The sequence below is a fragment of the Schistocerca serialis genome, chromosome 5 (genome assembly GCF_023864345.2).
Source record: "Schistocerca serialis cubense isolate TAMUIC-IGC-003099 chromosome 5, iqSchSeri2.2, whole genome shotgun sequence".
Taxonomy (NCBI): Eukaryota; Metazoa; Arthropoda; class Insecta; order Orthoptera; family Acrididae; genus Schistocerca; species Schistocerca serialis.
Genome location: NC_064642.1, coordinates 758,122,188 through 758,149,507, shown reverse-complemented (window position 1 = coordinate 758,149,507; position 27,320 = coordinate 758,122,188). Strand labels below are relative to the sequence as shown.

The 27,320-nt window shown below is 39.8% G+C and overlaps 1 protein-coding gene across 1 annotated transcript in view; it reads left to right on the top strand.

Annotated features, from left to right (window-relative positions):
• LOC126481254 (chymotrypsin-1-like) overlaps window positions 1-27,320 on the top strand; it is a 191,324-nt gene that overhangs the window by 41,707 nt on the left and 122,297 nt on the right. Inside the window, exons 2-3 of the mRNA XM_050104873.1 lie at window positions 1,358-1,431; window positions 18,008-18,096. Coding sequence (XP_049960830.1) covers window positions 1,358-1,431; window positions 18,008-18,096 — 163 coding nt within the window. The remainder of the gene's footprint in view (window positions 1-1,357; window positions 1,432-18,007; window positions 18,097-27,320) is intronic.

The window sequence follows — 27,320 nt, the reverse complement described above, 5'->3', positions numbered from 1 at the left end:
TGCTGATTGTAAGTTTCTAGTCAAAGACATCTGGCCACCAGATGGGATGACCTCATCATATACACATCTGCTGTCTGAGAACAAGTACTGGACTCCATACTACATTCCCTGTTATTCCACACCATTGGTAGGAGACTAACAGCAGCCAGACTAGGCAATTAGTGTTCTAAGCATTGGCTGGCATTAACACAACAACATAAGCAGATTTATTTGGAGTGATGCCATGAAAGGGAAGCATGAACTGCTGATGAATGGTGTCACAGTTCTGCACTACCCCAAATGACCACTGCCAGTGAGTATGGTGGGGAGAGGTCCTGTTCTTCCAGTGTTTAGGAGAGGAACAGCAAAGTTACTCCAGGCATCATGGTGAGGGAAGCCACTGGGTATGACTTAATGTCGTGGCAGCTAGCGATTGAGGGTTGAGGGAAATATGATGACACAGTGGTATCTTATGGACATCTGTTGTTGTCCTGTGCTACCCCTCACGCGACAGTATCTTGGTGCCATTTTTCAATATGATAATGCTCATCAACACATGCCACATGTCTCTATGAACTGCCAGCCTGATATTGAGGTACTCCTACGTCAAGCAAGATTCCCAGATTTGTTCCAATAGAATATGTGTGGAACCACCTCAAATATTAACTCTGTCTTAGCCCCAGATTACAGTGTATCAAGGACCAGTTACAACAGTTTTGGGCTAGCTTGCTTCACCAAAGGATACAGTTTCCCAATGGAATAGGTACATCCATCCAGGTCACAGGTGAAGCAACATCATACTGTTAAGTGAGCTCATACTGCCACATTCTTTTTAACTTGACTTGATTTTGTAACCACCAAAATAATACCACATGCCCTCTGACTCCATTAAGTTTCACTTCATTTCCTTCTTCTCCTCTGGGTGCTTCACAATTTCTGTCAGATAGTGTATGTAATCAATATATTTAACTTATTTTATGCTATATGCTATGAGATGCAGTTATACACTTACAGGAATTTAGGATACAACACTCATAAACTCTGTTCAAGACTATGTTAAAGAAATAAAAGAAAATTTTCAGAAAACAGTTTAGATCTACCATAAATGTATCCATTCATCTGACAGCCCTTTTTTTCTGTTAAATGAAAGGTACTTGAATCCAAAATAAAACAAAAAAAAGTAAATGATGAAATGTTAGATCTAGACTGACTAAAAAAATATTACTGGAATAGTAATATCTAATGAGAAACTGACAGTTAAATAGTACTCAATGCCAGTGACAATATCTGGATGGGAACTGAAGTTAATGATTAAGAACTAAAAACTTAGAATATTTATGCAAAAATACAAAGAAATTATTTATATTTTTCATTTTAGGTTCAGCACTGCCAGAACCAGAATCAAGAATTGTGAATGGAACAGAAGTTATGGATGGACAGTATCCATTTATGGTAAATATTAATTTATTTCTCTTTCAAGGATTTACTGCACTATCTTTAGAAATGATTAATCACTTATGTTGAATAGTTATTAGATAAAATGAAAGTCATAGTTTTCTAATGGAGACATAAAAAGCTGATTAGTGCAGGCAGTGAGGGCTTTCTTACATTAACATCTACATCTACATTATTATTTTGCAATTCACAAGTAAGTGCCTGGCAGAAGGTTCATCGAACCACCTTCAAGCTATTTCTCTACCGTTCCACTATCAAGCAGCGTGCAGGATAAACAAACATTTAAATCTTTTTGTGTGAGCTCTGAGATCTCTTATTTTATTATGATGATCATTCTTCCCTATGTAGGTGGGTGCCAAAGAATATTTCACTCAGAGGAGAAATGTGGTGATTGAAATTTCATGAGAAGATCATGCTGCAATGAAAATCACATTTGTTTTAATAACCGCCACCCCAATTTGTGTATCATATCCATGGTACTCTCTCCACTATTTCACTATATAACAGATTCAATATGCTTTTGTCCTTTTTGGAGATTGTGGTGTGTTTCATGTCTGAATGTCATCTCTTGAGATATCCTCATGAGAAAAGCAACACCACTGATGAAATGCAGCAGTTCGCCTCCAGTAGTCACTTTTATTCTGTGTACTTTTGTCGGCAGAGAGCTCCACACATGAAGATTTGCCAGTGCTTGAACTGGTGAGTGGAATGCTAGATAATAGTATTGTCACAAGAGATTTACCTCTTATAAAAAGTAATATTAAGTTGTTGCCATTGCCATGTCCAGGGTCCTCAGGACAGTGGAAATATAATTTCTTCTTGCATTATTTAGAAGTATCCATATGAAAATTCATACATGAAAGCAATAACCTATGACACAAGATTGCTAGTCTTATCTTTGGCAAATGAAGCAATTAGTACCATCAATAGATACATATAAAAGCATATTAAACTCTTCTAGCTTCTCCTTGGGAAAGAGAGGAAGATAAGTTGGGGAAGGTTAAAAAGGAGAGACAGGTCACACAGGACACAAGATGAGAGGGATTCACCTGTTGTGAGTATGACGCCTTGTTCTCAGCAGTGTTGGCATTCATAACAACTCCAGTCATTACCCACAACATTGTATGTGAGCCACAAGTGCTACTAAGAATCACTTTCCATCTAAGACACATCTACGAACAATGAAATCAATTTCTAAGATACACACTGCTTGACAAAACAAATTGAAGGTGCCCAGAAGACAAATTAGCTGTTAATGTAAATTTATACTGATATACATTATTGGTGGGTATGTAAATGATCAGCATAGTTATTCTCTCTGACAGGAGAAATAGCCACCAGAGTGCATTGTATTCCTTACATTTAGCCTTGGTGTCAGGCCTGGTGGAGTATATAAGGGGCATGAACAGAATTAGATGTTGAATGATCACTGTGAAGGAAATGGAGATGCTACAATTAGTGTCATACAGCATTATCAGCACCTGACAGAGTTGAAATAGGGCTAACTGTTGGTCTCCATTTGGACAGCTGGTCAAATCATGCAATATCCAAGCATGAGAGGCATTTGGATGAGACAATGGCCGGATGTTGGACTGCTTGGGAATGCAAGGGCAAACATATGTGTTTTCACAGTCGCTCAGGAAGAAAATATCGGCGCTTCATCAGTCTAAGGTATTTGTTGTGAACATTCCAAAGAGACATGACTTAATTCCACAGTCCTGTGTAAATGAGGCTATCTCACAAACGAACTCTAAGTTAGCAAAGTTGTGTAAGCATTTTAAAAATACTTGTGTTGTAGATGTAAGCAGTTTTGGACGAGAATTATTTACAAGACACGGTATGCACCTGAACAGATCAGGAAAAAAAGCATTAGGTACCCTCTTAAAAACAAAAATATTGGAAGAAGTCGACAAATGTACCCCAAAGGTGGAACCAATCGCACTTGAATGGCTCCAACCATCAAGTCAGACTCGGTTTCAAACTCAAATGTTTCAGGAAATTGTTAGTAATGAACGTACTGTGTCTGTAGCTACCGATAATTTTTTAGGCAAAAGTTTAGATCTGTCTCTAATTCCAAAGAAATGACGATTTTTCACCAAAATGTGGGAGGACTTGGTAATAAAGTAAATGACATTACTGTTCTGTTAGAGGAACCACAAGGAATAAAAGATACTGATGTATTATGTTTTAGTGAACATCATGTGAAGGATATTGAAAGGTTACAGCTAAGTGATTACTGTCAGGCAACGCATTACTCTAGAACCATCATGGAAAAAGGTGGAGTGGTAATTTATGTAAAAAACAACATATCTTACAATGCATTAGATTTAAAGAGCCATTGTATAGAGCAACAAATTGAAGTATGTGGTGTTGAGATTACTGTAAATGACTTCACAGCTGTAGTGTTAGCACTGTATAGATCTCCCTCAGGGAATTTGAATGTATTTCTTAAGCACTTAGATTCTTTATTATCCATACTGTACTCAAAGTCCAAGAACTTGATAATTACTGGTGACTTTAATGTTGATTTCCTAAATGAGAGCAATAGTAAAGCTGATTTAGTACATTTAATGGAGTCTAATAATCTGATGGCAATAGTAGATTTCCCAACTAGGATTACTGTTAACAGTAAAAGTCTGATAGATAATATATTTATAGATAAGTCTAAATGCAATGAGATCACTGTACCTCCAATCCTTGGCCTTTCTGATCATGGTGGTCAATTGCTTAGGCTCAATTACATCAGTGTATGCAACAGTTCCGAGCATTCTTGGAAATCTTTTAGGATAATAAATGAACAGGGCCTTAAAAAAATTCAATGATAGCCTAAAAGAGATAGACTGGAGCCGAGTTTATAGGGAAACAGATGTAAACAAAAAGTACAATTCATTTTTAAATGAATTCATGTCTGTATTTGAGTCCATCTTTCCCAAAGAAGTAGTTAGAAATAGTCATATAGGCAATGCCAAGAAGTCTTGGATCACTACAGGGATAATAACATCGTGTAGAACAAAGAGGATGTTATACAGTTCTCTCAGGACTTGTAATAATCCAAAGAAACAACAACACTACAAACTTTACTGTAGCATTCTCAAGAAGGTTATAAATAAATCTAAAAGTATGTGCATAAAATCAGAAATTGAAAGCTCAGAAAATAAAATTAAAACTATATGGAATGTAATAAAGAGGGAAACTGGCAGGACGACAGGGAACATGTCTCAGGTAGAGATTAATACAGGGGACAGTATCATAAAGAAACCTGAGTTGGTTGCAGAAATATTTAATAACCATTTTTTGAGAGCAGCAGAGAAGACAGGCTGTAATGGTTCTATGGAAGAATCATTGTCCCTCCTACAGAAAGCTATTAGCAACAGAATCCCACAGTTATCCTTACCTCCAGTTACTGTAAGTGAAGTCATAAGAGTAATTAGATCATTAAAAAATAAAAATTCTGCTGGTGTGGACAATATTTCTAGTAAAATACTGAAACACTGTTATAAATTTGTTAGTCCCGTCTTATGCAACATATACAATGCATCCCTACAAGATGGGATTGTCCCTGACAGACTTAAGTTGGCTGTAGTGATTCCTCTCTTTAAAAAAGGGGATAAAAGCATTGTTACAAACTATCGCCCAATATCCCTATTAACTACCTCCTCGAAAATTCTAGAAAAACTCATGCACAGGAGGATTGTAGACCATCTCAACTTCCACAGTATCTTAAGCAAAAATCAGTTTGGGTTTCGTGCTGGTCTTTGTACTGAACAGGCAATATTCTCTTTCAGCAACCAAGTTTTGGAAGCCATTAACAAAAAAATGTCTCCAGTGGGTATTTTTTGTGATCTTACGAAAGCCTTTGACTGTGTAAACCACCAAATTCTTTGGAAAAAGGCAGAATACTATGGTTTAGGTGGTACTGTTGGCTTGTGGCTACAATCATATCTACATGATTGGAAGCAGACTGTAATGCTAAATGGCTCTTCTGGAGAACCTGCCTCGTCTGAATGGGGCACGATAACGTGTGGTGTGCCTCAAGGCTCCGTTTTGGGCCCACTGCTTTTCCTCATCTTTATTAATGATCTTCCTCTTTGTTCTGAGACAAACAGCAAATTTACCCTGTTTGCCGATGATACCACAATTCTAATTGACCATTTGATTGATCATGATCTTGAAAAAACTACAAATACTGTTTTTAATGACATCTTAAATTGGTTCTCCTCAAATGGTCTCTCGCTCAATGCAGATAAAACTCATTATATGAGGTTCCATACATCACAAAGTAATCCCGATGAAATTAACATAAAATGTAGAGATCAACCAATACAGAAAGTTGAAGACACAAAATTCCTGGGTGCTTACATAGACAGTAAATGTAATTGGCCAGTTCACATTCTTCATCTATGTAAAAAACTTAGCTCGGCAACATTTGCATTATGGGTAATTTCTTCAGTGGCTGAAGTTGACACTATTAAGGTTGCCTACTTTGGCTACTTCCACTCATTGATGTCATATGCTATCATATTTTGGGGGAACCAACCACTTGCAAAAAAAATTTTCACCATCTAAAAAAAAGCAATCAGAATAATGTGTGGGGTCCATCAAAGACACTCTTGCAGGCACTTGTTTCAGAAGATAGGTATCCTAACAACTGCTTCACAGTGTATTTTTTCCTTGCTGACCTTTGTGTGCAAAAATTATTCCATCTACCAAGACAACAGTAAATTCCATGGTTATAACACCAGAAACAAAAACAATCTACATTTAGAAATGAAACGTCTCACTCTGGTACAAAAATGAGTTTACTACTCCAGCATTAAGCTGTTCAATGCTCTACCACTACATATCAAATGTGTTCATACAGAACTGCCAAAATTTAAACTAGTTCTCAAAGATTACCTGACAGAGAAATCTTATTATACTGTGGATGAATACCTGAAAGAAAATGTATACCATCACTAAACTTATTGTGTCTAGAAGTAGTTCAATTGATTTTATTGTGCATTTGGGCATTAGCGCACTTTTTGTAACAACAGATTGGCTGTACATGTATTTACTCTTGTAGGCCTAATATCTGATTTAACTTTGTGCTCTTATCTTTAATCTTTATTTGAAACTCCTTTTTCTGTCAAATGGTAGTTATGTTATCTAGCTGACATTGTATCTGTTACTGTATTTATAGTATGTCTTACTTAAACTATGTACAATTTGCCATTGAATTGCCCTTGTATTTATTGTAAGTTTAAATTGAAACCTGTACAATTTGACACGTTCCATATCCTTGTGATTGACTCACTAACTGGATCTACGGAACAAGAAATAAATAAATAAATCAAGATTCTGGTTGACCATGTCTGATCATCACAAAGGAGGATCATTGTATTGTGCATATCATAACCCCTTCACACCTGCACCTACCATCTGAAGATAACTAATGGATGACATTATGTCATTCTTCACTGTTGGACAGAGACTAGAAACAGCCATACCAGGGTATTACCATCCCATGAATAGGCTGCAGTTAACATCACAACACAAACGGCTGCATTTTGAGTGCTCCTGTGACTGGGAAGCATGGACTGCTAATGAATGACTGTGTTCAGCAATGAATGCCATTCTGTACTACCTTGGTTGGCCGTCATCAGGAAGTATGGCAGCAACCTGTGGAGAGGTCCCATTGTTCCAGTGTTTTGGGGAGGCACAGAAATGTGCTTGTGCCATGGTATTGGCAGCCTTCTGAAATGACTTCAGGTCATGGCTTGTACTGATGAGGGAACTCTGAAGGCACAACAGAATGTCATGAACATATTATGTTCTCAATCATTACCTCTCACACAATAGTATGGCGGTGCCATTTATCAACAGGGCATTGCCTCATCCACAAATGAGATGCGTCTCTATCATCTGTAGGGGTCTGGGTTGAGATCCCTTTTGTTGTCAGGATGACAAAGTGTAAGATACAGTGGAGCAGGCTGATCAGCACACTGTATGCTAATGATATAACATCAGCAGAATAAACATTTATGTGTATTCTTCTCTGTGGTGGTGCCCTGGCCAGTCGCACTGCAATGTGTGGCCTCAGAGTATGCTGACACTATATCAGCAATTTTTGGAGGACATCACCCTAGCAGCATCTGTACACATAAACATGACGGCAGACAGGCAGCAGGTCTTTTTGCGGCCGACGTAGCCCATACAGCAAGCTTTGCTGCCCAGGACGGTGGATGCCAAACAATTACATCTGTTCACCCAGTGGCCTGTTAAGCACCACTGCAGATGACTTTACAGCATAACTGAGAAGAGACTTTACTGGCATAATTCACTATGGAAATATGACAAATGGAGTGACAGTGACTGTAATAACTTTGTCTGCAACATCACGAGTCATTGCCATCATCTCAACATGCCACCTCACCTCTCCAACAATGAACAGATACACTGCATTGGTGTGCGCTCTCCCCAGTTAAAGGCTAACAGAATTTAGCACTTCAGATTGTAAATTGTTTGCTTCATTATAAAACTATTTTCCTTCTTTTCCTTTCCTTAACTTCTGCTACATAAATAAAATTGCTGGAAGTGAACTATTAACCTTCAGTGTAGTTTTACTAACCCACCATTAGTCTGAGGTATTTTTCTTTTATTTAAACTATCTTTCTTTTAAATTAGTGGAGCTGCAATTACATGCACTTTGTATGGCTTCTGAGGGGATGTGTTACAAATTCATGTTATTTTCAAAGTAAGTTTGTATACTTTAATGTCTGATATGGACACATGTGTAAACTGCTCTGTCCACCATTAGTTTCTGGACGTGGACCAATAGAATTAAAGCTTTCATATATGTATTTGCAGTTCAGTTGGCAACACATTTATGATTGGTGCACCTTGCAACATTATCTCACTTGCAGTTGTTGCAGAAACAGAGTTCTATTGAGTTCAGTTGTACACCGTGAAAGATTGATTTTGACATGATGTTTATCAAGGAAATTGAGTATGAGAATTGCATTACAGAATAACCATCACCATCATTGGCAATGCTTCCATGTATTCTCAAAAACTCTTAGATTCAATTCTGTAGTCAAGCTGTGTGGTCACTAATGAGTTCACATCATTGTTATCTACTCCATGTAACATGTATCATGGAGACCTAAGTCTTCATTGCCCTGTTCTAAGCATAACAAGCAACATTCCATCTCTCCAGAAGTAAGTGCCCTGTTTTCTTCTACTGGGAATGTCTTCCAATGGGTGATGAATTCCCATTTGTGTTGAATGGATGCATTTTATGGTGATGTTCCCTTTATTTCTTATTACTGCACTCTTGTGCCTCATGATCAACTCAACCACACTCATAACAGTCTGGTTGGTGACATTGCTTCTGCAGATGACCCTAACCTGATGATCATTGCACCATTTTGTAGCAATGTCAGTTTCTTCCAACCATTTGGTGATCGTATTACCATATTTTATGGACTGTAAGATGCACTTTTTTTTTCAGAAAATTGGCTCAAAAATTTGGGTGTGCCTTATATGTGAAATAAAAATAAAAATGTGTAGCATTGGATTTAAAAGTCCTACCAGTCTTAAAAATGGCCATATATTCACTGTCATGGGAAACCTGTCTGTATCTGGCAACATTGGACTCAACTACTGTGGCAGCAGCAGTGCACCAATGCAATGAACGTGAGTTATGGGGATTCAGAAGCTTGCTAACACTGCCTCCCCCTCTCCCCCCTACCCCCCACCCCATCCTGCTATCACAAACCCATAACACTTGTCTAGCCTAGCCTATGATGCATCACTGCAGTACTGTAGTCTACGGTGTAGTGAACTTGAATTGAAAGTGATTTGTGTTATCAGTAACAGTAAAATATTTTTGTTAGTAGCTAGTTTTGTAATGGAAAACAATAAAAGATATTCATATGATGTGGGCTATAAATCAAAAGTAATAACATATGCAGAAAAACATGGAAAAACAGCAACTGGGCGGCATTTCAATCCTCCACCAACAGAAAAAACCATTCATGATTGGTGGGCTAGTAAAAAAGAATTGCAAAAAATGAGGAAGACTAAATGTGCAGATAGAGGACAGAATGCAAAATGATCAATACCAGAAGATGACTTGCTGAAATGGATTCAAGGACACCAAAATGGCATTGGAATTAATACAAAAATGATTCAAAAACATGCTTGTAAGCTAGTGCTACAGTAGACTTTAAGGGTGGAGTTGGTTGGTGCTACAGGTTTATGAAGCTTTGTGGACTTGGCATGCAAAACCAAAACTAAAACATCTCAGAAAATGCCACAAGAGTGTGAAGAGAAAATATTATCTTTCAAGCACTTTATTATTCAACACTGAAAGAAAACCAATGTGGAACTAAGCCAAAAGAAAACCAATGTAGAACTAAGCCATATAGCAAATATGGATGAAACTCCTCAGACATTTGATGTGCTGAGAAACAGAACTGTTGCCATGAAAGGTGCTGAAACTGCAACTAAAAGTTTACACGAAAAAATGTACTAAACTGTTGTCCTTTCATATTGTGCTGATGGTACTAAAGGTAATCCAATGATTATTTTCAAGTGCAAAACAATGCCAAAACATTCTGAGATACTGACTGGTATGGCTGTTCATGTACATGACAAGGGTTGGATGGACAAGGCTGGTATGGAATTATGGATTGATAGAGTGTGGGAGAGAATGAAAGGTGCTTTATTGAAGAAAAGTACTCTTCTTGTGCTAGGACAGTTTAGTAGTCATTTGAAAACTTCTGTGAAAGAGAAACTGAGACAGAGAAATACAGAGCTTACTGTTATTGTGCAAGCACTTACTTCCCAACTGCAACCTCTTGATATCTCAATAAATAAACGATTTAAAGCGTATACAAGAGAATGGAGCATATCGATGATGGATAAACCCAACATGAATTGATGCCATAGGGAGCTTTAAAATGACCTAGAATCAAACAAAACAATTTAAATGCATAGATAAAAAAATCTGCTCACGAAGTGGCGGCAGAATACACACATTAAAGACAGTGGTAATTGGCAAGCTTTTGGAGCCAGTGGCTTCTTCTTCAGGCAGAAGGGTTGAAGGGGAAAAAGGAAGAGGGGTGAAGGAAAAGGACAGTAGAGGTCTAGGAAAAGGGTTAGATTTCAGGAAAGTCACTGTGAACTGCAGGTCAGGGGAGACTTACCAGACGGGATGAGAAGGAAAGACTTTCCTTCTCATCCCATATGGTAAGTCTCCTCTGACCTGCAGTTCTGGGTGACTTTCCCAAAATCTACACCTTTCCCTAGATCCCTCCTTCACTCCTCTTCCTTCTTCCCCTTCAACCCTTCTGCCTGAAGAAGGAGCCATTGGCTCCAAAAGCTTGCCAATTACCACTGTCTTTAATGTGTGTGTTCAGACCCACTTGATGAGTAGATTTTTTTCTATACAATTAACTGATTGTTTTCATTGTTATCTACAATCAAACAAGTGTGTCATGGATAACACTGTCATGGTCCAGAGTAAGAGATAACATTACTGTTATATCTTTCAAGAACTGAAGCTTAAGTAACACTCTCAGTGGCAGTGAAGACCATCTTAAATATCAAGAGGAAATGATGACAATGAAGTGGAAGAAGTCCAGAGGTCCAAGTGGCAATTTTCGAAGATTTTAAAGGCCAGTTCAGTTTTATAAACTAAGACTTCTTTTTTTATTCTAACTTTGCACTCTAATAATGAAAATGGTAAAAATATTGTTTCTTAAAAAACTGCTTAAAATAAAGGCGTGTCTTATATTGAGTAACATCTTATAGCACATAAAATAAGGTAGTTTCAGCCAGCTCAAATGGATTCCCCATCCTGACTCTACATGACATGTCAGCAGGGGTACCATGTAAGAAAACATCTAGAGCCCTGGTTTTAGCTTTACACAAGGTAACTCCTTCAGTTTCTGTCCTTTGTGACAGCTCAGATGTTTGTACATTTATTTCTTGGATTTTGCACAAAAAAAGGTTCCACTGACTCATTAGACTTACTTTCTCACTATAAAATCTTTCTCACTATAAAATCTTGCACTATTTTGGATCTAGTAGCACTGGAGGAAACCATCAACCAGCTCCTGTAATGTTTGTGCCTTGTTAAGTACCTCATGAGATTACATGTGTTTTAGCTTTGCCCCTTAACAGCAAGGTAGCCATAAGCAAACATGTTTCATTCATCCAATTGCCCAATCCAGCACTAGCTAATAGAGCTTTAATGAACACAGTGATATCCCCTATTGTTTTCCTGAAAAAAAAAAAAAAAAAAGCATTACCACATTTCCTGTCGACAGATCAAGAGGAGGGGAGGGATGATCTTAGTTTCTTCTCTCTCTGATAATAGCTGCTATACCACAGTACGTAAGATTTCAGCTTGCTTATGCAGATCTTCATTTTGCTGCTTATAGCTCCTCATACATTCTTACTTGCTCTGTAAAAGCAGTTTCACCTGTAGTGACAGCATGTGTTTTCATGATTTTTTGTATTCTATTACTGCCATTACATAAGAAAGATATGGGAAAACTACACTTACATTACACACAGCAATACAACAAATTAATTTCTATGCTGGATCATAGCCCAACTGTGGCTCTGATCAGCCTTCCACCAAGTGACCAAACCTTCTACAAATGTAACACGTAGTTGGTAATGACTCAATGCATGGCAACTTGTGACCCCACAAATTAAAAAAATTGCATTCCCTGGCATTAAATGTATTTCCTTGATGTTTACTCTAAACAATAAACGTCTTCAGTTTCCTATGACTTAACAAATGACACTTTGAGACTATGACTCCACATGGCCACAAACAATTACATAATCAGAAAGGCCAAAGGAAAAATGCTTACTCACCACACTGCATTGCATCAGGATGGAGGTCCAGATAGTGATGATGATGCTGCAGACATAGTTGCACTATGGCAGTGGCAGCCAATGTATACACTTCTGACTCCTATTTGTAGGGGCCTGGGTTGGGACCCTTGCTTTGTCACTAGACATAGTGTGGAATGCAGTGGAGTAGGCTGGTTGGCATACTGGGTGCTAATGACACAAGATTAACAGAACAAGACCTTTTTACATTACTCTTACAGTCGTATATTCTTCCTTATGGCAGCACCTTGGCCTGTGTCAGTGCAGTGCACAGTCTTAGAGCATGCTGCTGCAAACTTTGGAGGATGTCACTCTGGCAGCATCCATGTAAACATGGTATTGGGCAGGTGGCAGGTCTTGCCGTTGGCTGATGTAGTCCATACTGCAGAGCACTCTCATGGACAGTGCCAAAGGGGTGTGCTTGGGTAATCTCTCAGCAAATCTGCATAGTGTGGGGATAAACAACAGCACAGCCCTTCTACCAAGGAAGGCCGAGGATGTCAATGACTGCTTACAGGTACTAGTCGAGGGTGTGGCGGTTAGTGCATCTCCAAAACACTGTGACAGGCTGATGGTGCTCTGAATACCATCAGCCATCAGTGTGGTTCAGCAGGCTAGAGATAGGAGTCTCCAAGTCTTCTTATCAGTGCTCATCAGTGGTGAGAGGTTGGCAGCTAACAGACAGAGAGCAGTTGCAAAGTCAGAAGTCATTTTGGAAAACTGTAGCAATCCATCATAGGTTCGGCCTTGTAGCTGGTGTACTGCAACATAATTTATGTGAAGTTTCAGAAGCCCAGGTATTTAATACTGTAAATATGAAGAAATGATGTTATGCCTGGCCAGTGATGACCAAATGTCGCCTACTTTTCTGAGCCCATCCTTCATCACCCCTCTATTTTGCAAGCATGCCTTTCAGGGCTTCAGCTTGTTGCCTTTCCACCATATCAGCAGACTGACAGGTGTTCTTGTGAAACTTTTACTCTCTCTTATGAAATCAAGCTGTGCTGTCTCAGTGATGTTATGTCTTCTCCTCGCTGAGGTCATGTTGCTGGGTTTGCGATTCAGGTGCCTCGCTCACATGAGGTGAGGCTATATCTCTTCTGAGTTTGCTCTGTTATTCACAATGTCAGTTTTCTGCCTGTTTGTCATCTGATTGTGATGTGGGGTATTGATCTGCCTTGCCTTGGCTTTGTCCTGCTGTGTAACAGATCTCCTGGTGCGACATTGAAAAACTCCTGTCGCCATCAAGATCTGAAACAGATCTGATCCCAATAGAATATGTGTGGAATCAGCTTGGATATCAACTCCATCCCAGCGCCAGTATCCAGAACATCAAAGACAAGTTACAACAGTTTAAACCAGCTTGCCTCATGAGAGGATACAGCTTTCTTATGACACTCATCATAACTGACACACCAGGCCACAGGGGTTGCACTGTCTTATTGATGGTAGGCTAATACAGTCAAGTTCTTTGTAAATTTGACTCAGTTTTCTGATCACATTGCCTACCATTCAATCCATGAAATTTCATTTTGTTTCCTCCTCCCTTTTTTGGTGTTTCACTCAGTCCTTCCACTCTATTCAAAACGAAAGGGCCACAAGCAGTTCTGGGGACAATGCTGCAAATTGTGAGCTTCATTGAAACTCCATGCAAAAGGCTGGTCTTCTCAACCTTCTCTGCCAGTCATTGGAATGACCCAAGAATAGTCTTGGAGCCCAGATGATAGGCATCATTTGTTCCAATGTCCACCACAATCTGCAGTTGGTTGCATCCTGTTCCCTCAATGGCTGCCAGAATAGCCTCTTCAACAAGTTGAATGAGGCCTCAAGGTATACACACGAGTGCACCTGGTTTCCTTTCCTGTCCCTTGCTGCCATTTCCCTAATCATTTGACATACATTTGAACTGCCAACAATTAATAGATTCCTAACCTTTTACATTTACCTCCTCTTGACACCAGACAGAACAGGTTTGTCCAAAATAAATGAAGTGAATTCCACTGGCTCAGTTTCAGTTTCAGTGAAAGACAGCACCTCAAACATGTTGGTTATGGGGTTAGTATAGCTCCCTGCACCCTCCTTTGTCTCCAGATACCCTGTAAAGAAAGTTGAGATCTACTAACGACATATCACTACCAGTCAAAAGGAAGAATAAGGACAGTGCCCACACTTCCTGCAGAAGAGACAGGATGCACATGAGAGGATAGTACTCAAGATATCATTGGCATCACTGGTACATGACTATCATGAACTCTTCCAACACACCGATTTGCAGCAGGTGCCAATCATTGGGCAGTATTCAGGGCAATTTCCAGATAGTTATAAATGTCAACTAACTAATCGTGTGTTTGACAACAGCATTCATAGTGGGGCTGCACTGTGGCTGCTGCAGTGTTTTACAAGGTAGTGAACAAATAACATTTACTTAGCCTTCTGACTATCTTTTACTCTGTTGAGCTAAAACAATTACTAATTCCCTATTAAAACTAAAGCAGATGCAAAATGAGATTTCTATTAAGGCAACAAAAAATCGTTTAAAAAATATTAGCTTCCTAAAACTTTCTGAGGTTGATCATGGTCACTAACAAATTCTAAAACAGAATTAATTTGTGATAAATATAGATAATATATGCTCCTATGAAGGAGAAGGCTAAATGTAACAGAATATGTTTGTTACAATACCTGCTACTGTAACTAAATCACAAATGCCAATTCAGTACTATGAATTAGTTTATCCACAGGACACTGGTAGTTTCCAAAATTCTCGTAAATGTATGTTTATTTGCTTTGATATACACCAAAATTTGGGAAGCTCTATTCTTTGGCAGTAACTATAAGTTGCAAATGCTGATTTGCTATGAAATAAGTCATTAAAAATTCTGATAACTTACAAAAAAATTTCAAAAATATAGTTTTGCAAACATCCAAAAACTCTCAAAAATAACCTATTTCTGACCTAATTATGCAATTAAATTAGAGAAAGATTGTTTTGCATGAGAACAGGCTTACTACTCTCGAAAATTTTAAATGAACAAGTAGTTTTAAATCCACAGTTGCTGATAACAGTACTTTTTTATAGTGATACTTGCAAATGTTCAAAACTTCTCAATATATCGCAATACAAATGAGTATCAATACAATCAATGAAAGATTTTGTGAACCAATGGGAACAGTCAAGTATAAATGGGTAAAGTATATGTGTGATGCATATGAAGATTTGGGTCGGATGGGATATGTGCTTGGACAGCGAAGGCAGTTAAGGTGACCACTTGTGTAAATTGAGAAATCTGGGTTTGACTATTGGTCTGTCACAAATTTTCATCTGACACCACTGAGTTTGCTCAGTGCCTCCGAATAGCTAAATATAGGATATTTCTTTCATCAGTAAAATATGTAAATATAGAATTTCAAATCAGCACGAATCTGGCACATGCCGTCTCACACGAAGGAAAATTCCTAAGTGCAATTATGATCTGAAATTATTTATCTCATATTACTTCAAATACTCATTGTTTTTCCACCCCAATGTATTTAACACTGAATACACAACAGTAGAAGGTAGTCACTATTTAATGTTAGAGGATAAATTTTTTTCCTGGAATAAAATTTTGCTGTTTACATCAAGCATACATCTTATTTTACTCAGTTGAACTGCCAGCAATTTTAGTTTTAAGTCTTTTACATATCGGGAAACTTAATTTTCTCACAAACAATGCTGAATGCTGAATCACACTCTTACACTGTTGTTAGCAGCCATATTTTTTTTTCTTAGAGACAGTCACCTTCTCATACATAATTCGACACTTTCCCTTTCATTTACATGCTGTTCTCCAATATGCCAATAACATTTCAGTGTACCTAGACCCAGTTTCTGACAAAAAGCATCTTCAGAATTACCAGCATTCACTGTGACATGCTAATGCTGAACACTTTCTCTACTGACCGCTTTTCATACATATTGACCACTGATATTTTTCCATCTAGATTGCATTTATTTTTAAAAATGTGGCCTATTTCGGTCCTATATGAATATCTGTTTACAAGAGTATCCTGTACAATTTATGAGTACATCACAGAACAACATTTATTTTATATTGTCAAGTGTTGTGGCATGTAGATTTACTGATAAACTGGAGAGGTTACTATTGTAAATGATGTAGCCAGATCTGAAGATGGTTCATGTGGAACTGAAACTAGTCTCCATTTTAAAAAATATGACAATTAGATGCACAATAAAATGTGATATATAATAGTTGTTGATTGCTGATTTTCTCCAGAAAGACAATATGTTAATTTTTGTGAATATTGTCCACTGTTCATACCCTGATGAGATAAAATGCTATGACCACAGATGTTGTGAACATGTGCTACAGTAACAAAGGTATATAAGCAGAGCATTGACAAATGGAGAAACATTCTACTAATGCACTGGGCCACATATGGAGAAATCCACTGCCATAAGTGACTTTGACAAAGGACAGATTGTATGGAGCAACATCTGGAAGAGAGCATCTCAGAAATGGTAAAACTGGTCAGCTGACAATGTGTAGTTGAAGGATGTGAGACAATAAGTAGGTGACAAGGTGTTGGACATCCATACTTCATCATTAAACATGGAGTAGAGGGCTTTCCTGCTCTATAAAGCAGGGTGGATGGAATCTAATGACTGAGTACAGTGCTGATGTGGGCATTTTGGAGTACATTGTTCATGGAGCTTTTCAGCAGATGACTCCTGTGTGTTCTCATGCTGACCCAACAACAACATCACTTGCAATTGAAGTGGGCACAAGACCATCAATATTGAATTGTGAGCCAATGTGTTGCTTGGTTGGATGAATCAAGTTTCTTGTTACAACAAGTCAATGGATGTCTACGGATTTGCTGTCATCCAGATGAACAGTTGGTTGAAACATGCAACACACTATGGACAAAGGTCAGTGGAGCAGTATTATGCCACAGATTACATTCAATTGGGCTCCAAAGGGAACTGTGGTAGTAATCGAAGACTGAGCACTAGGTAAACATTATGGTGAATCACTTGCAAGCCTTCACAGCTGATGCCTTCTGTGACAATGATGGCATCTTCCAGCAGGGTATCTGTTCATTTCACAAGGCCAAGATCAAAGACAGTCTTGCTGTGGCTGCTCGTGTGTGATTTTATATATGTGTGTCAATGTTGGCAATTTTGCTACAGAAAAAGCAAGAGTTTGAAAGCTAAAGTGTGCAGTGTCTTCTGATGCATGTTTCTATGTGCCAAATATCAGTCTGCTGTTGGTGAGTGGTTGCCTTTCATTTATTTTGTGTGTTATTCCAATCAACACTCTTCAGTGTTAACTATATGTATTTATGATTCATTTCCTTAACTAACAAATATTGAAGAAGCATGAACTATTCTGATTTAGCTGACAGTGTATCATTGTAGTGTCCTAACACAGAAACTTGAGCATCACTCCTAAAACAAGAAAGAAAAACCATTTTCATACCTTATCACACAATAAAAAAGTAAGAATGTGAATGTGGAAAAAAATCACCATTTTGCAGTAGGCAACAAAAACAATAGATTTTGATTCAAATTGTCCAGCCAAGGAGTATTATCATTTTTATGCACTAAGAAGAAAATACACTTGTGCTAGATGTGGATATTAATTGTTTGGTAATATTTAGTAATTGACACTTGTTGCAGATTTCTCTAAGAGTTAATGGAAGCCATAACTGTGGAGGTACAGTTCTGAATGAGGAATGGGTTCTTACTGCTGCACACTGTGTGTACCGGTAAGTAGTAAGTGAGCAGTAGTAGTTATAGGGATTGCACACATGAAACAAATCGTAATAAAAAAAATATGGTATTCACTCAAAATGCTTATACACTGTGATACCAGATTGTAACTGCACCCACCCGCCCCCCTCCTCCCACTCCCCACATTATTCCAATGTTGCATTATGAAACTTCGGTAAGCAGACTTCTGTGGGGGGTCAAAAAATGAAAGAAAATACAATTATTAAGAACATCTACTGAAAAACGTGCCTGGCTTGCAGAAGTCTGCCACCTGGGCAGGCACTGATCCAGTATTTGCTGTCAAGGGAGAGCTCTTAATTTGTTACTGTATCAACCTTCACACAACCAAATATAACATGTCACAGGTGCCTATGATTTTAATAGTAATAACAATAAAAGGCATAAAATGTTTAATAATAATAATAATAATGATGATGATGATGATGATAAATTGTTGTAGAAACTACACACACAAATAAGTATGTGCCTACAGTGTATATCACTTTAATGAGGAAACATTCAGAAGTTCAACACACAGTTTGAGTATAATGCCAGGCTGAATCCACTACAATAGAGACCTGAGAGCAGAACCAAGTTAAAATGTGAAAACTCAATAACAAAATGAAGCCATGTCCACTCTGCTCTGGGATTATACCAGGTAGACTGCATGTCAGTCCCTCCACATGGCACTGTCTGTTGGCTGCCCACACCAAATCTGATACAGTGCTTTCTTCAATGTTTGATCATGTTCCCACCTTCAGGCTGGACCTTTGCCACTGGGTGCTGATGTGGGCAAGTTGAATTGGAGCAATTCATGCCGGTACCTCGCATCCCATTACAGTAGTGGCAGCCAATGTAGTTATATGATATGAGTGGTAACATAGGGTTATCACAATCCTCTCCCATTGGAGGGCAATTGTGACATTGTGTAACCCTAGCATATCTCCTCCTCAGCTTGGGATGCCGCATGCTACCCAGCAAAGTGACACCTGTTTTCTCCTGAGCACAGTCTATGGGAACTCTCGGTGTGGGCAGGGTTCCCTGTTGGCTGCATCCAGAGAGCAGGCCACTGGCAGCAGTGAGTCCATCATGGGTGGCTGCACAATGGTGCAAGGCCAGACATGGAGGGCACTGAGACAGAGAAGATGGAATCTCAGACGTCAGGAGAGTGGAAGGCTTGGGAGGTGTGTGTGGGTGCAGCGGAGGTAAGTCCTCAACCAGCACGCATAGTTGCTTGCAATGGCAGGCTGTCAGTCCAACCTCCTTCTGCAGTGTGAAGACTCACTGACTCCACTGGGCACAGACGACCACTCGAATCCAACAATCGTGGTGACCAAAGGTGCAAGCCTAGATGGGGGTCTACAGTGCGTAATGTGGTGACAGAGGCACCTAGGCAGGTGTGGGGTGGACAGCAAGAAATTCAGCACCATGCACAGCTTGCACCTGTGCAGTAGCTCATATAGGCTCTTCCCAATGGTTGGCATGGATTTGTAAGACCTAAGAAACAGTGTGGTGCCTCTTCGGTAGGGGCATCTCTGATGTACTTCTTCATTTGCATTTTGAAAGTCAATAGGAGGCAACTCCCTCCCTGTTGAACTGATGGTAAAATGGGGGTGCTCTGACATGGTGGATACTAATTTGTGCACAAAAATCTGGAAAAGTCTGAACTGAACTGTGGGCCATCATCCATGACAAGGGTGTGGGAGAGGCCTTCTGTGGAGAACACTTGGGACAAGCAGCAGTTAGATGTTCAATCTAGCAATTAAGTCCTAGTCAGGAAATGCGTTGGCAAACCATATAGGAACACTTGTAACTTCCTGATTGCATGAATAATTGCAAGTGTCCCCTTCTTGATTTGAAAAGAACTCTTCTGCACAACATTGAGCATCTTTGCATTCAGTGAAACTGGCTGTTCTGAACTGCTGAAATTGTGATGGGCCATTATGGGGCCCCCAGGCCATATCTGGATGCATCCGTAGCCACAGCAAGCTGTCTGCCCAGCTGAATGGTGGCCAGGCACAGAACCAAAAAGGACTGGCCTCCACATTTGTGAATGCTCAGTCACATGTTGGTACCCAAAGAAATGACACATCAATTTTCAGTAACTGATTTAGAGGATATGCCACAGTAGCTCCCTGTGGGATAAATTTGTGGTAATAAGTAACTTTACTACAAATGCCTGTACCTCTGTTACCTTGGAATGACAATTATGATGTATGGAAACTGGGAGCAGGCATCTATGACTATCAACCAACATGTATCCAAAAAGGGACCTTTGAAATCTAGGTAGATGTGCTCCCATGGTTGTGAAGGTTCCAGCAAGCAATAGTGCTGGGGTGCAACATGGTGTACTGCACACTTGGGACAAGCAGCAGTTAGATGTTCAATCTAGCAATTGAGTCCTAGTCAGGAAACGCGTTGGCAAACCAGCATCTTTCTTCCCTCTCCCACTGACCATGGCGCAAGAGACAAAGGATGTCCCACCTGACAGACACCGGGATGACCACTCATGCCACTGCCTCTTCTGTTGTTGTAAAATCACACCATCAGTGAAAGTAAGTATATGGAGCAGCACAAGATAATTACAGATGGACTCAACATCTGAGCCATAGGGCATTCCAGCTACCCCTCTGAATATGCTGCCGCACCTAGTGGAGAACAGGGTCTGAGCTGACAGCACATGTGTCTTAGGACCTTCTAATAGAGAAATCATCCACAGTTCACTGAACTTCTTCATTGAGGTAGAAACAAGCGATTTTTTCCTTGTTGGAACTGGGGTCAACAACCATAGGGAGATGCGAGAGAGCATCTGCATTGGAATCCTGAGCCATCAAGAGGAAGTGGATCTCATAGTAATAACAACTGAGAAATAGTGCTCACTGCTGAAGTCTATGTACCATCTTGTCCAGCAAATTCACCATGGGGCTAAAGAGGGACACAAAAGGCTTCTGATCTGTGACCAGGTGAAACTTGGTACCATATAGGAACACTTGTAACTTCCTGATTGCATGAATAATTGCAAGTGTCCCCTTCTTGATTTGAAAAGAACTCTTCTGCACAACATTGAGCATCTTTGCATTCAGTGAAACTGGCTGTTCTGAACTGCTGAAATTGTGATGGGCCATTATGGGGCCCCCAGGCCATATCTGGATGCATCCGTAGCCACAGCAAGCTGTCTGCCCAGCTGAATGGTGGCCAGGCACAGAACCAAAAAGGACTGGCCTCCATATTTGTGAATGCTCAGTCACATGTTGGTACCCAAAGAAATGACACATCAATTTTCAGTAACTGATTTAGAGGATATGCCACAGTAGCTCCCTGTGGGATAAATTTGTGGTAATAAGTAACTTTACTACAAATGCCTGTACCTCTGTTACCTTGGAATGTCGAGGGAGGGCCTCAAAAGACACAACATGACTGTTTACTGGATGGTTCTCCTAATGGGGAATTGTGTGTCCCAGGTATTCAATAGAGGGCTAGAAGACTTGTAATTTATCCAGACTGCACTTGAGACCTGCATCCTGCATGGTCTGAAACAGAAGCCTAAGGTTCCATAGATGTTCCTCAGTGGTAAAACCTGTGACAACAATGTTGTCAAGGTAGTTCATACAACAAAGAACACATTGTGCAAGTAGCTCAAAAAAGCACTGAAAAAGGGCCAGAGCACTCATGACCCCCAAAACCAGTCAGTTGTACCTTGGGGCATGTTGACTCCAACTAGTTGTAAATACACCTCTGACAGATCCAGCTTTGAGAAATACTGTCCTCTCTCCCCCCAACAGTGTTGTCATCACTTCTTCTGGATGTGCAATGGGGTATGTAGTGACCATAGATGGTGTCTACCAGTCAGTTTCTTGATAATCACTATTGGTGTAGCCACTGGGTGGATGATGTTAACTCAGTGACATCCTTTACTTTGCCACGTAGTGCAAGTGGCATCTGTCTGGCTCTGAAGAAATGAGATTGCACTGAGGGCTTAAGAGTAATGTGCACTGTAAAATCTGCACTATTGCCTGACCCAGATGAAAAATGTCAGAAAATTCCTTTCAAAGTGCATTCAATTCCTGATATGGAACAAGATCAGAAACTACATTAAATGAATCTGCAACCATCAACCCAAATGACATAAAAGCATCCAAGTCAAATAAATTTGCCACAAAGAATTATCCAGCACAAGGAAAGTAAGTGGGCAGACCACCACCTTGTATGCCATTTCTGCTGTAAACTGTCCAAGAATAGGGATTTATTGTCTGCTACAACTGACAAGATGGTGCAAGGTAGGAGACAACAGAGGGGAGCTGAGGCACAGATACATGTTAGAATTAATAATCTATGCCATTGTACCTATATCCACTTCTAACTGTAGGGGTGTTTCCCATTAATAGTCACACTGGTGAACAGCTTGTTAGAAACAGTTGCAAGATTGTTGCACACAGGGCTGACAATGTTAGTGTCCATAGAACGAGAGGTTGAGGCCATAACCTGAGCTGACTGGGCATGGCATAGCACTTCGATGTGTCTGTCATTTCTTCATACAGTGGTTTTAAGAAGACTAATGCTTAGGGCAGGCCAGCTATCACATTGAAAAAACAAGCAGGGTAGGAAGATAGGCGCTTCAAATACGCCAGTCCACTGTGGATGTGTTTGTACGGAGCACAACAGCCTGGTGTGCTACACTGCTGTGATGTGTGCTTCCGAAGCTGTGCTGGACTGCCAGTGACAACCTAAGCTGACAGTGACCATATTTGCTCAGGAATGAAGGTGATAGCCCACCACACAAGAAACTTCAAACAATTGTGCAACAGAGAGGACTTCTTCTAGAGTGGGGTCTTCAAATTATAATACCAGTTGGTGGACTTCTGTATTGGGAGCCAATCAAATAATAGCATCTGTAACCATTGCATTAATGTAAGATGCCTTAGAATGAGAAGTAATGACACAGCACTTTTGATTAAGATCTTGAAACTCTGCAGTCCAAACCTGATATAATTGCTTCCTGCACTGCTAAAACTCCACTCTTGTAGAAATAATATGAGTATGCTGGTGATAAAATGACACCAAGTGATATGTTTCAGCAAATGAAAGCAACAGAGGATCCTGAAGAGAGCTAACTTTCCTAAAAACTGGTACATTTGGGGGTGATATCCATGACAGAAAGAGAGCTTTGATGGAATCAATGTCCTTTACATTGAAGGCTGTGAAATATTGTTGTAGATATTTCTCATATGACTCCCAGTCCTCAGCAGCCTCAACATAAGAGGGGAAAGAAGGTGGATGAGCCAGCCATCACTGAGCTCTTGCAAAGGGGCTGATCAACACACTGTCCAACACGGCTGTGTACTCCTACTGTTTAAATTCTACATGCCTCTGCCCTTCCAGCTGCTGCTACAGTAAGCTATGAAGCATAACCTCCAAAGACTTGCCTGTCAACGTTGTTAAATCAACTAAAAACTTATGTGAACAGAAAATGAGGTGCCAGTTGAGAAGGCACATACATTCTGTTTCCTAATATTTGAAGAATTCTCTATCAAAATATTTTTGAGACTGAAAAATTGTTGAAACTTTTTAATGCCATCAGATATAAATGATATACATATGTCAGTGCCATACAACAGCAGACTACACAGTCTGCATAATACATAAAACGAATATCCCATACTACTCTATAAAATTCTAAGATTCTAAATTAAACATTACACTTTAAATTTTCAGTCAGCATTTATTTGCTGCATGTGATTTGAGTATCATTCAGAGACACATCAAATGTTTCTCTAATCTATTTTATTTTACTTTTTACAGACAAATGCTTTAATATAACTGTCTGGTGTTGGTATACAAATACAATTATAATTTTTAGTTTGGGCAATAAAACAGGAGCCACATCCAGTACACTCTCTATGCTGTAGTCATCAATGCTAAGAACAGTATGTTGCAGATTTATCTCACTTTGAATAAATATTGAAACCTCTCTGTAGTTTTGTGTTTGTTTGCAGAAAAGCATACACCCAAAACGTTGAGAAATAAGGTAGTTAATTTAAAATTCTAATAACAACTTAAAATACAGGGTGATTATAATTAAAGTTAAACTTTCAAACTGCTGTAGAAATAACACCACTGGTCAGAATGACGTCAAATTGCAACAGAATATTATCAGAGAAGGGGGAAATATATGGCAGAGGAAAAATAAATAGTTACAAAATAGAGCAATAGATGGTGCTGCAAGCATCATAATTTCATAGTGGTTGGATACAAATGACAAATGAATCATACAACAATGCCTAGGGTGTATGTCTGAGAGTCAAACAGTACTACTCAGTGTGCATGGGTGTACAGGTGTGATACTGTTAGTTATGTAGCCCATGCACCACAGCAAGGTCATATCACATTGGATGAGAAAAATCGGTTTTTAACTGCCCTGAGGCCAAAAACTGCATAAAAAGCATCACTCACATCAGTTTTTAATTGTCCTGAAGCCAAAAACTGCATAAAAAGCATCAATCACATCGGTTTAATTGTCCTGAGGCAAAAAACTGCATAAAAAGCACAAGTCAAAATCAAATTGGATTATTAATTTCCATGTGACTGGCACAAAACATTCAACATGCTGTCCACCATTTTCCGCAACAAGTTGAAATCGAGAAACAGAATGTTCCACAACTGATCAAGTGTTTCCGGGGTCAGGTTAGAATGTGTTGTGCAGTGCATACAGCTAAGTTTGCAATTGGAACGCTGAACCCAACATCTTTCAGACAGCCCCACAGCCAAAACTCACAATGATTAAGATCATGTCATCACGATGGCCAGGCTGTAGGGAAATGGCAGCTGATAATTCTAGCATTATCAAAATGGCACTTCAGCAGCTGCTTAACTGGATTTGCAATGTGCAGAGGTGCGCCATCTTGCACAAAAATGATCATATCCACGCATCCATGCTATTGGAGAGCTGGAATGATGTGTTTGCACAAAAGCCACAGATAGCGGTTACCAGTGACGGAACGGGTAACTGGACCAGAAGCAACTGTCTCTTCGAAAAAGTATGGCCCTATGATAAATGATGCCGTAAACCCACACCACACAGTGACCTTTTCAGGATGAGGTGGTAATGATTGATTTGCATGTGGATTTTCTGTTGCCCATATTTGACAATTCTGTGTATTGACATACCTGTCACATGGAAGTGGTCTTCGTCTGTCCACAAAATCTTCCAGGGCCAATCATTGTCCACTTCCATGCGAGCAAGAAATTCTAAAGCAAAGGTTTCTTTCTCTTGCTGACAGGTCAACAGGGAGCAACTCATGCACATGGGTAATTTTGAATGGATAGCAAAGAAGGATGTTTCATAGGATTTTACTCACCATGCCCAAGGGTATGTCCAACGATCGGGCAATTATCCATGCACTACACGTTTGCACACCACCGCTCATCTCCTCCTGCAGTACTGTGGCCACTGTTTCCACAGACATCAAATCCATTCGTTTCCTCCCTCTACCAGGTTGCACACCAAAAGAACCCATCTTTTTGAATTTACAAACCATTTTCTCCAGACCCATTGTAGTCATCGGACCAATGCGTGTTTTCAAATGCTTCAGTGTCTGGAACTTCTGCAGAGTGATGTGTGCACAGTCATCATTCTTGTAATACAGCTTTACAAGCAGAGCACTATCCTGCATTGAGACAGTCATGGTGAACATCTGAGACCTGGTGGTCAAGGGAAGGCAGGATTCAGTTACGATTGTGGACGGGGCAGTAATCAGTTACTGCTGGTTCCCTTTTGCAATTACACACATTTATTTTAAAATGGTAAATCCAGACACAGCAATAAAAAAAAGATATCACATATTACTAATGAAGGAATAAACAACTGTGTAATTAATAGTGCTTTCAGTGCATTACAATTTACCAAATGAGCATTAAATGCAGGCACAGCAAATAATGTTTTAGAAACAAGCCAATGTGATCCCAATTAGAATTTTAAGGCAAGTAACCACAGTCATGGCTGAGGGCCTTTAACACCAAGAACAGCAATTATAAAAAAATTTAAGAACATACTGTAAAACAGCAATGCAATAGCAAGGTTAATTTACAAGGACAGGCAACTGATCACCACACAGGTGAGACAAAATGATGGTAAACTTAGTAGCACAACCATTTAAACCTGCTGCAACACCAAGAATGGAAATTATATAAAAAAATTCAGAAACAAACAATAAAACAGCAAATACAATAATAAAACACAAAGGCCAGTCACAGACAGTGCATCAGGAATCGACCTCTGAGTGGGTCTGGTAAAAAAAGACTTTCATGAGCAATGAGATAGGCAGCCAAGAGTGGCATTCACTTCACAAGATGGTAACTCAGACTAGTGGCAGTCTAACGAATAACTAATGATAATCTTGCTGACACTACCTGATGTTCAATAAACCAAATGCAAGGATGTAAAAATATGCCAGTTGCTTTAGTGAGGGACTAGCCACATGGATTGGCTTGCAGCCTAAATGCGGTTTGGACTCCACCCGTACAATACTGTGCCTAGAGTGCCCAGAACGAGAAAGGAATCACTACCACCAGAGTAGAAGAATCACAAACCAACCCACAGTCAAGAAAGCTGTCAAAACCACATGCCTCACTGGACAGCAGCGGCAAGGCGAGGAAATGTACACTGCCGTTACATACACTAACTCCCAGGGAAGGTAACTGGGGCATTAGTGGCTATGAGGCAGGAAAAATACCACTGGTTGACGTTAACAAATAGTAACAAACTGAACACAGTAAATAGTAATTAGGAGTCCAGGAAAGCTAATCAGATCTGCCTTCCCCAAGCACTCCACTCACTGCTCTTCGCCTTGGCAACACTATGGGCAGCAACACAAACTCAAGTCACTGGAGAATTACAAGATCTCACAATGGTGCAGGTTTCCCTACTTGAATCCAAATCACTCAACTTAAAACTTGCAGGATCCAGTTTCCGATGACCCTCGTGACCACAGGCCTTCGATCTGGCAGTCCACGTGTGCTACCAGTGGTCTCGGCGTGTTCTCGCACTTGCACGGACCTGGCTCCTCCTGAGTCCCCAACCAAACTGCGCACTGACATGATCCGGAAGAACCACAGCGTTGCTCCAAAGATAGCGCCACAGTTACTACATATTGATAACCGCCACTGCTGCCACTAGCAGACAGGCAACACTTGCGAAACCAAGTGGCGCCAGTCAACATGAGAA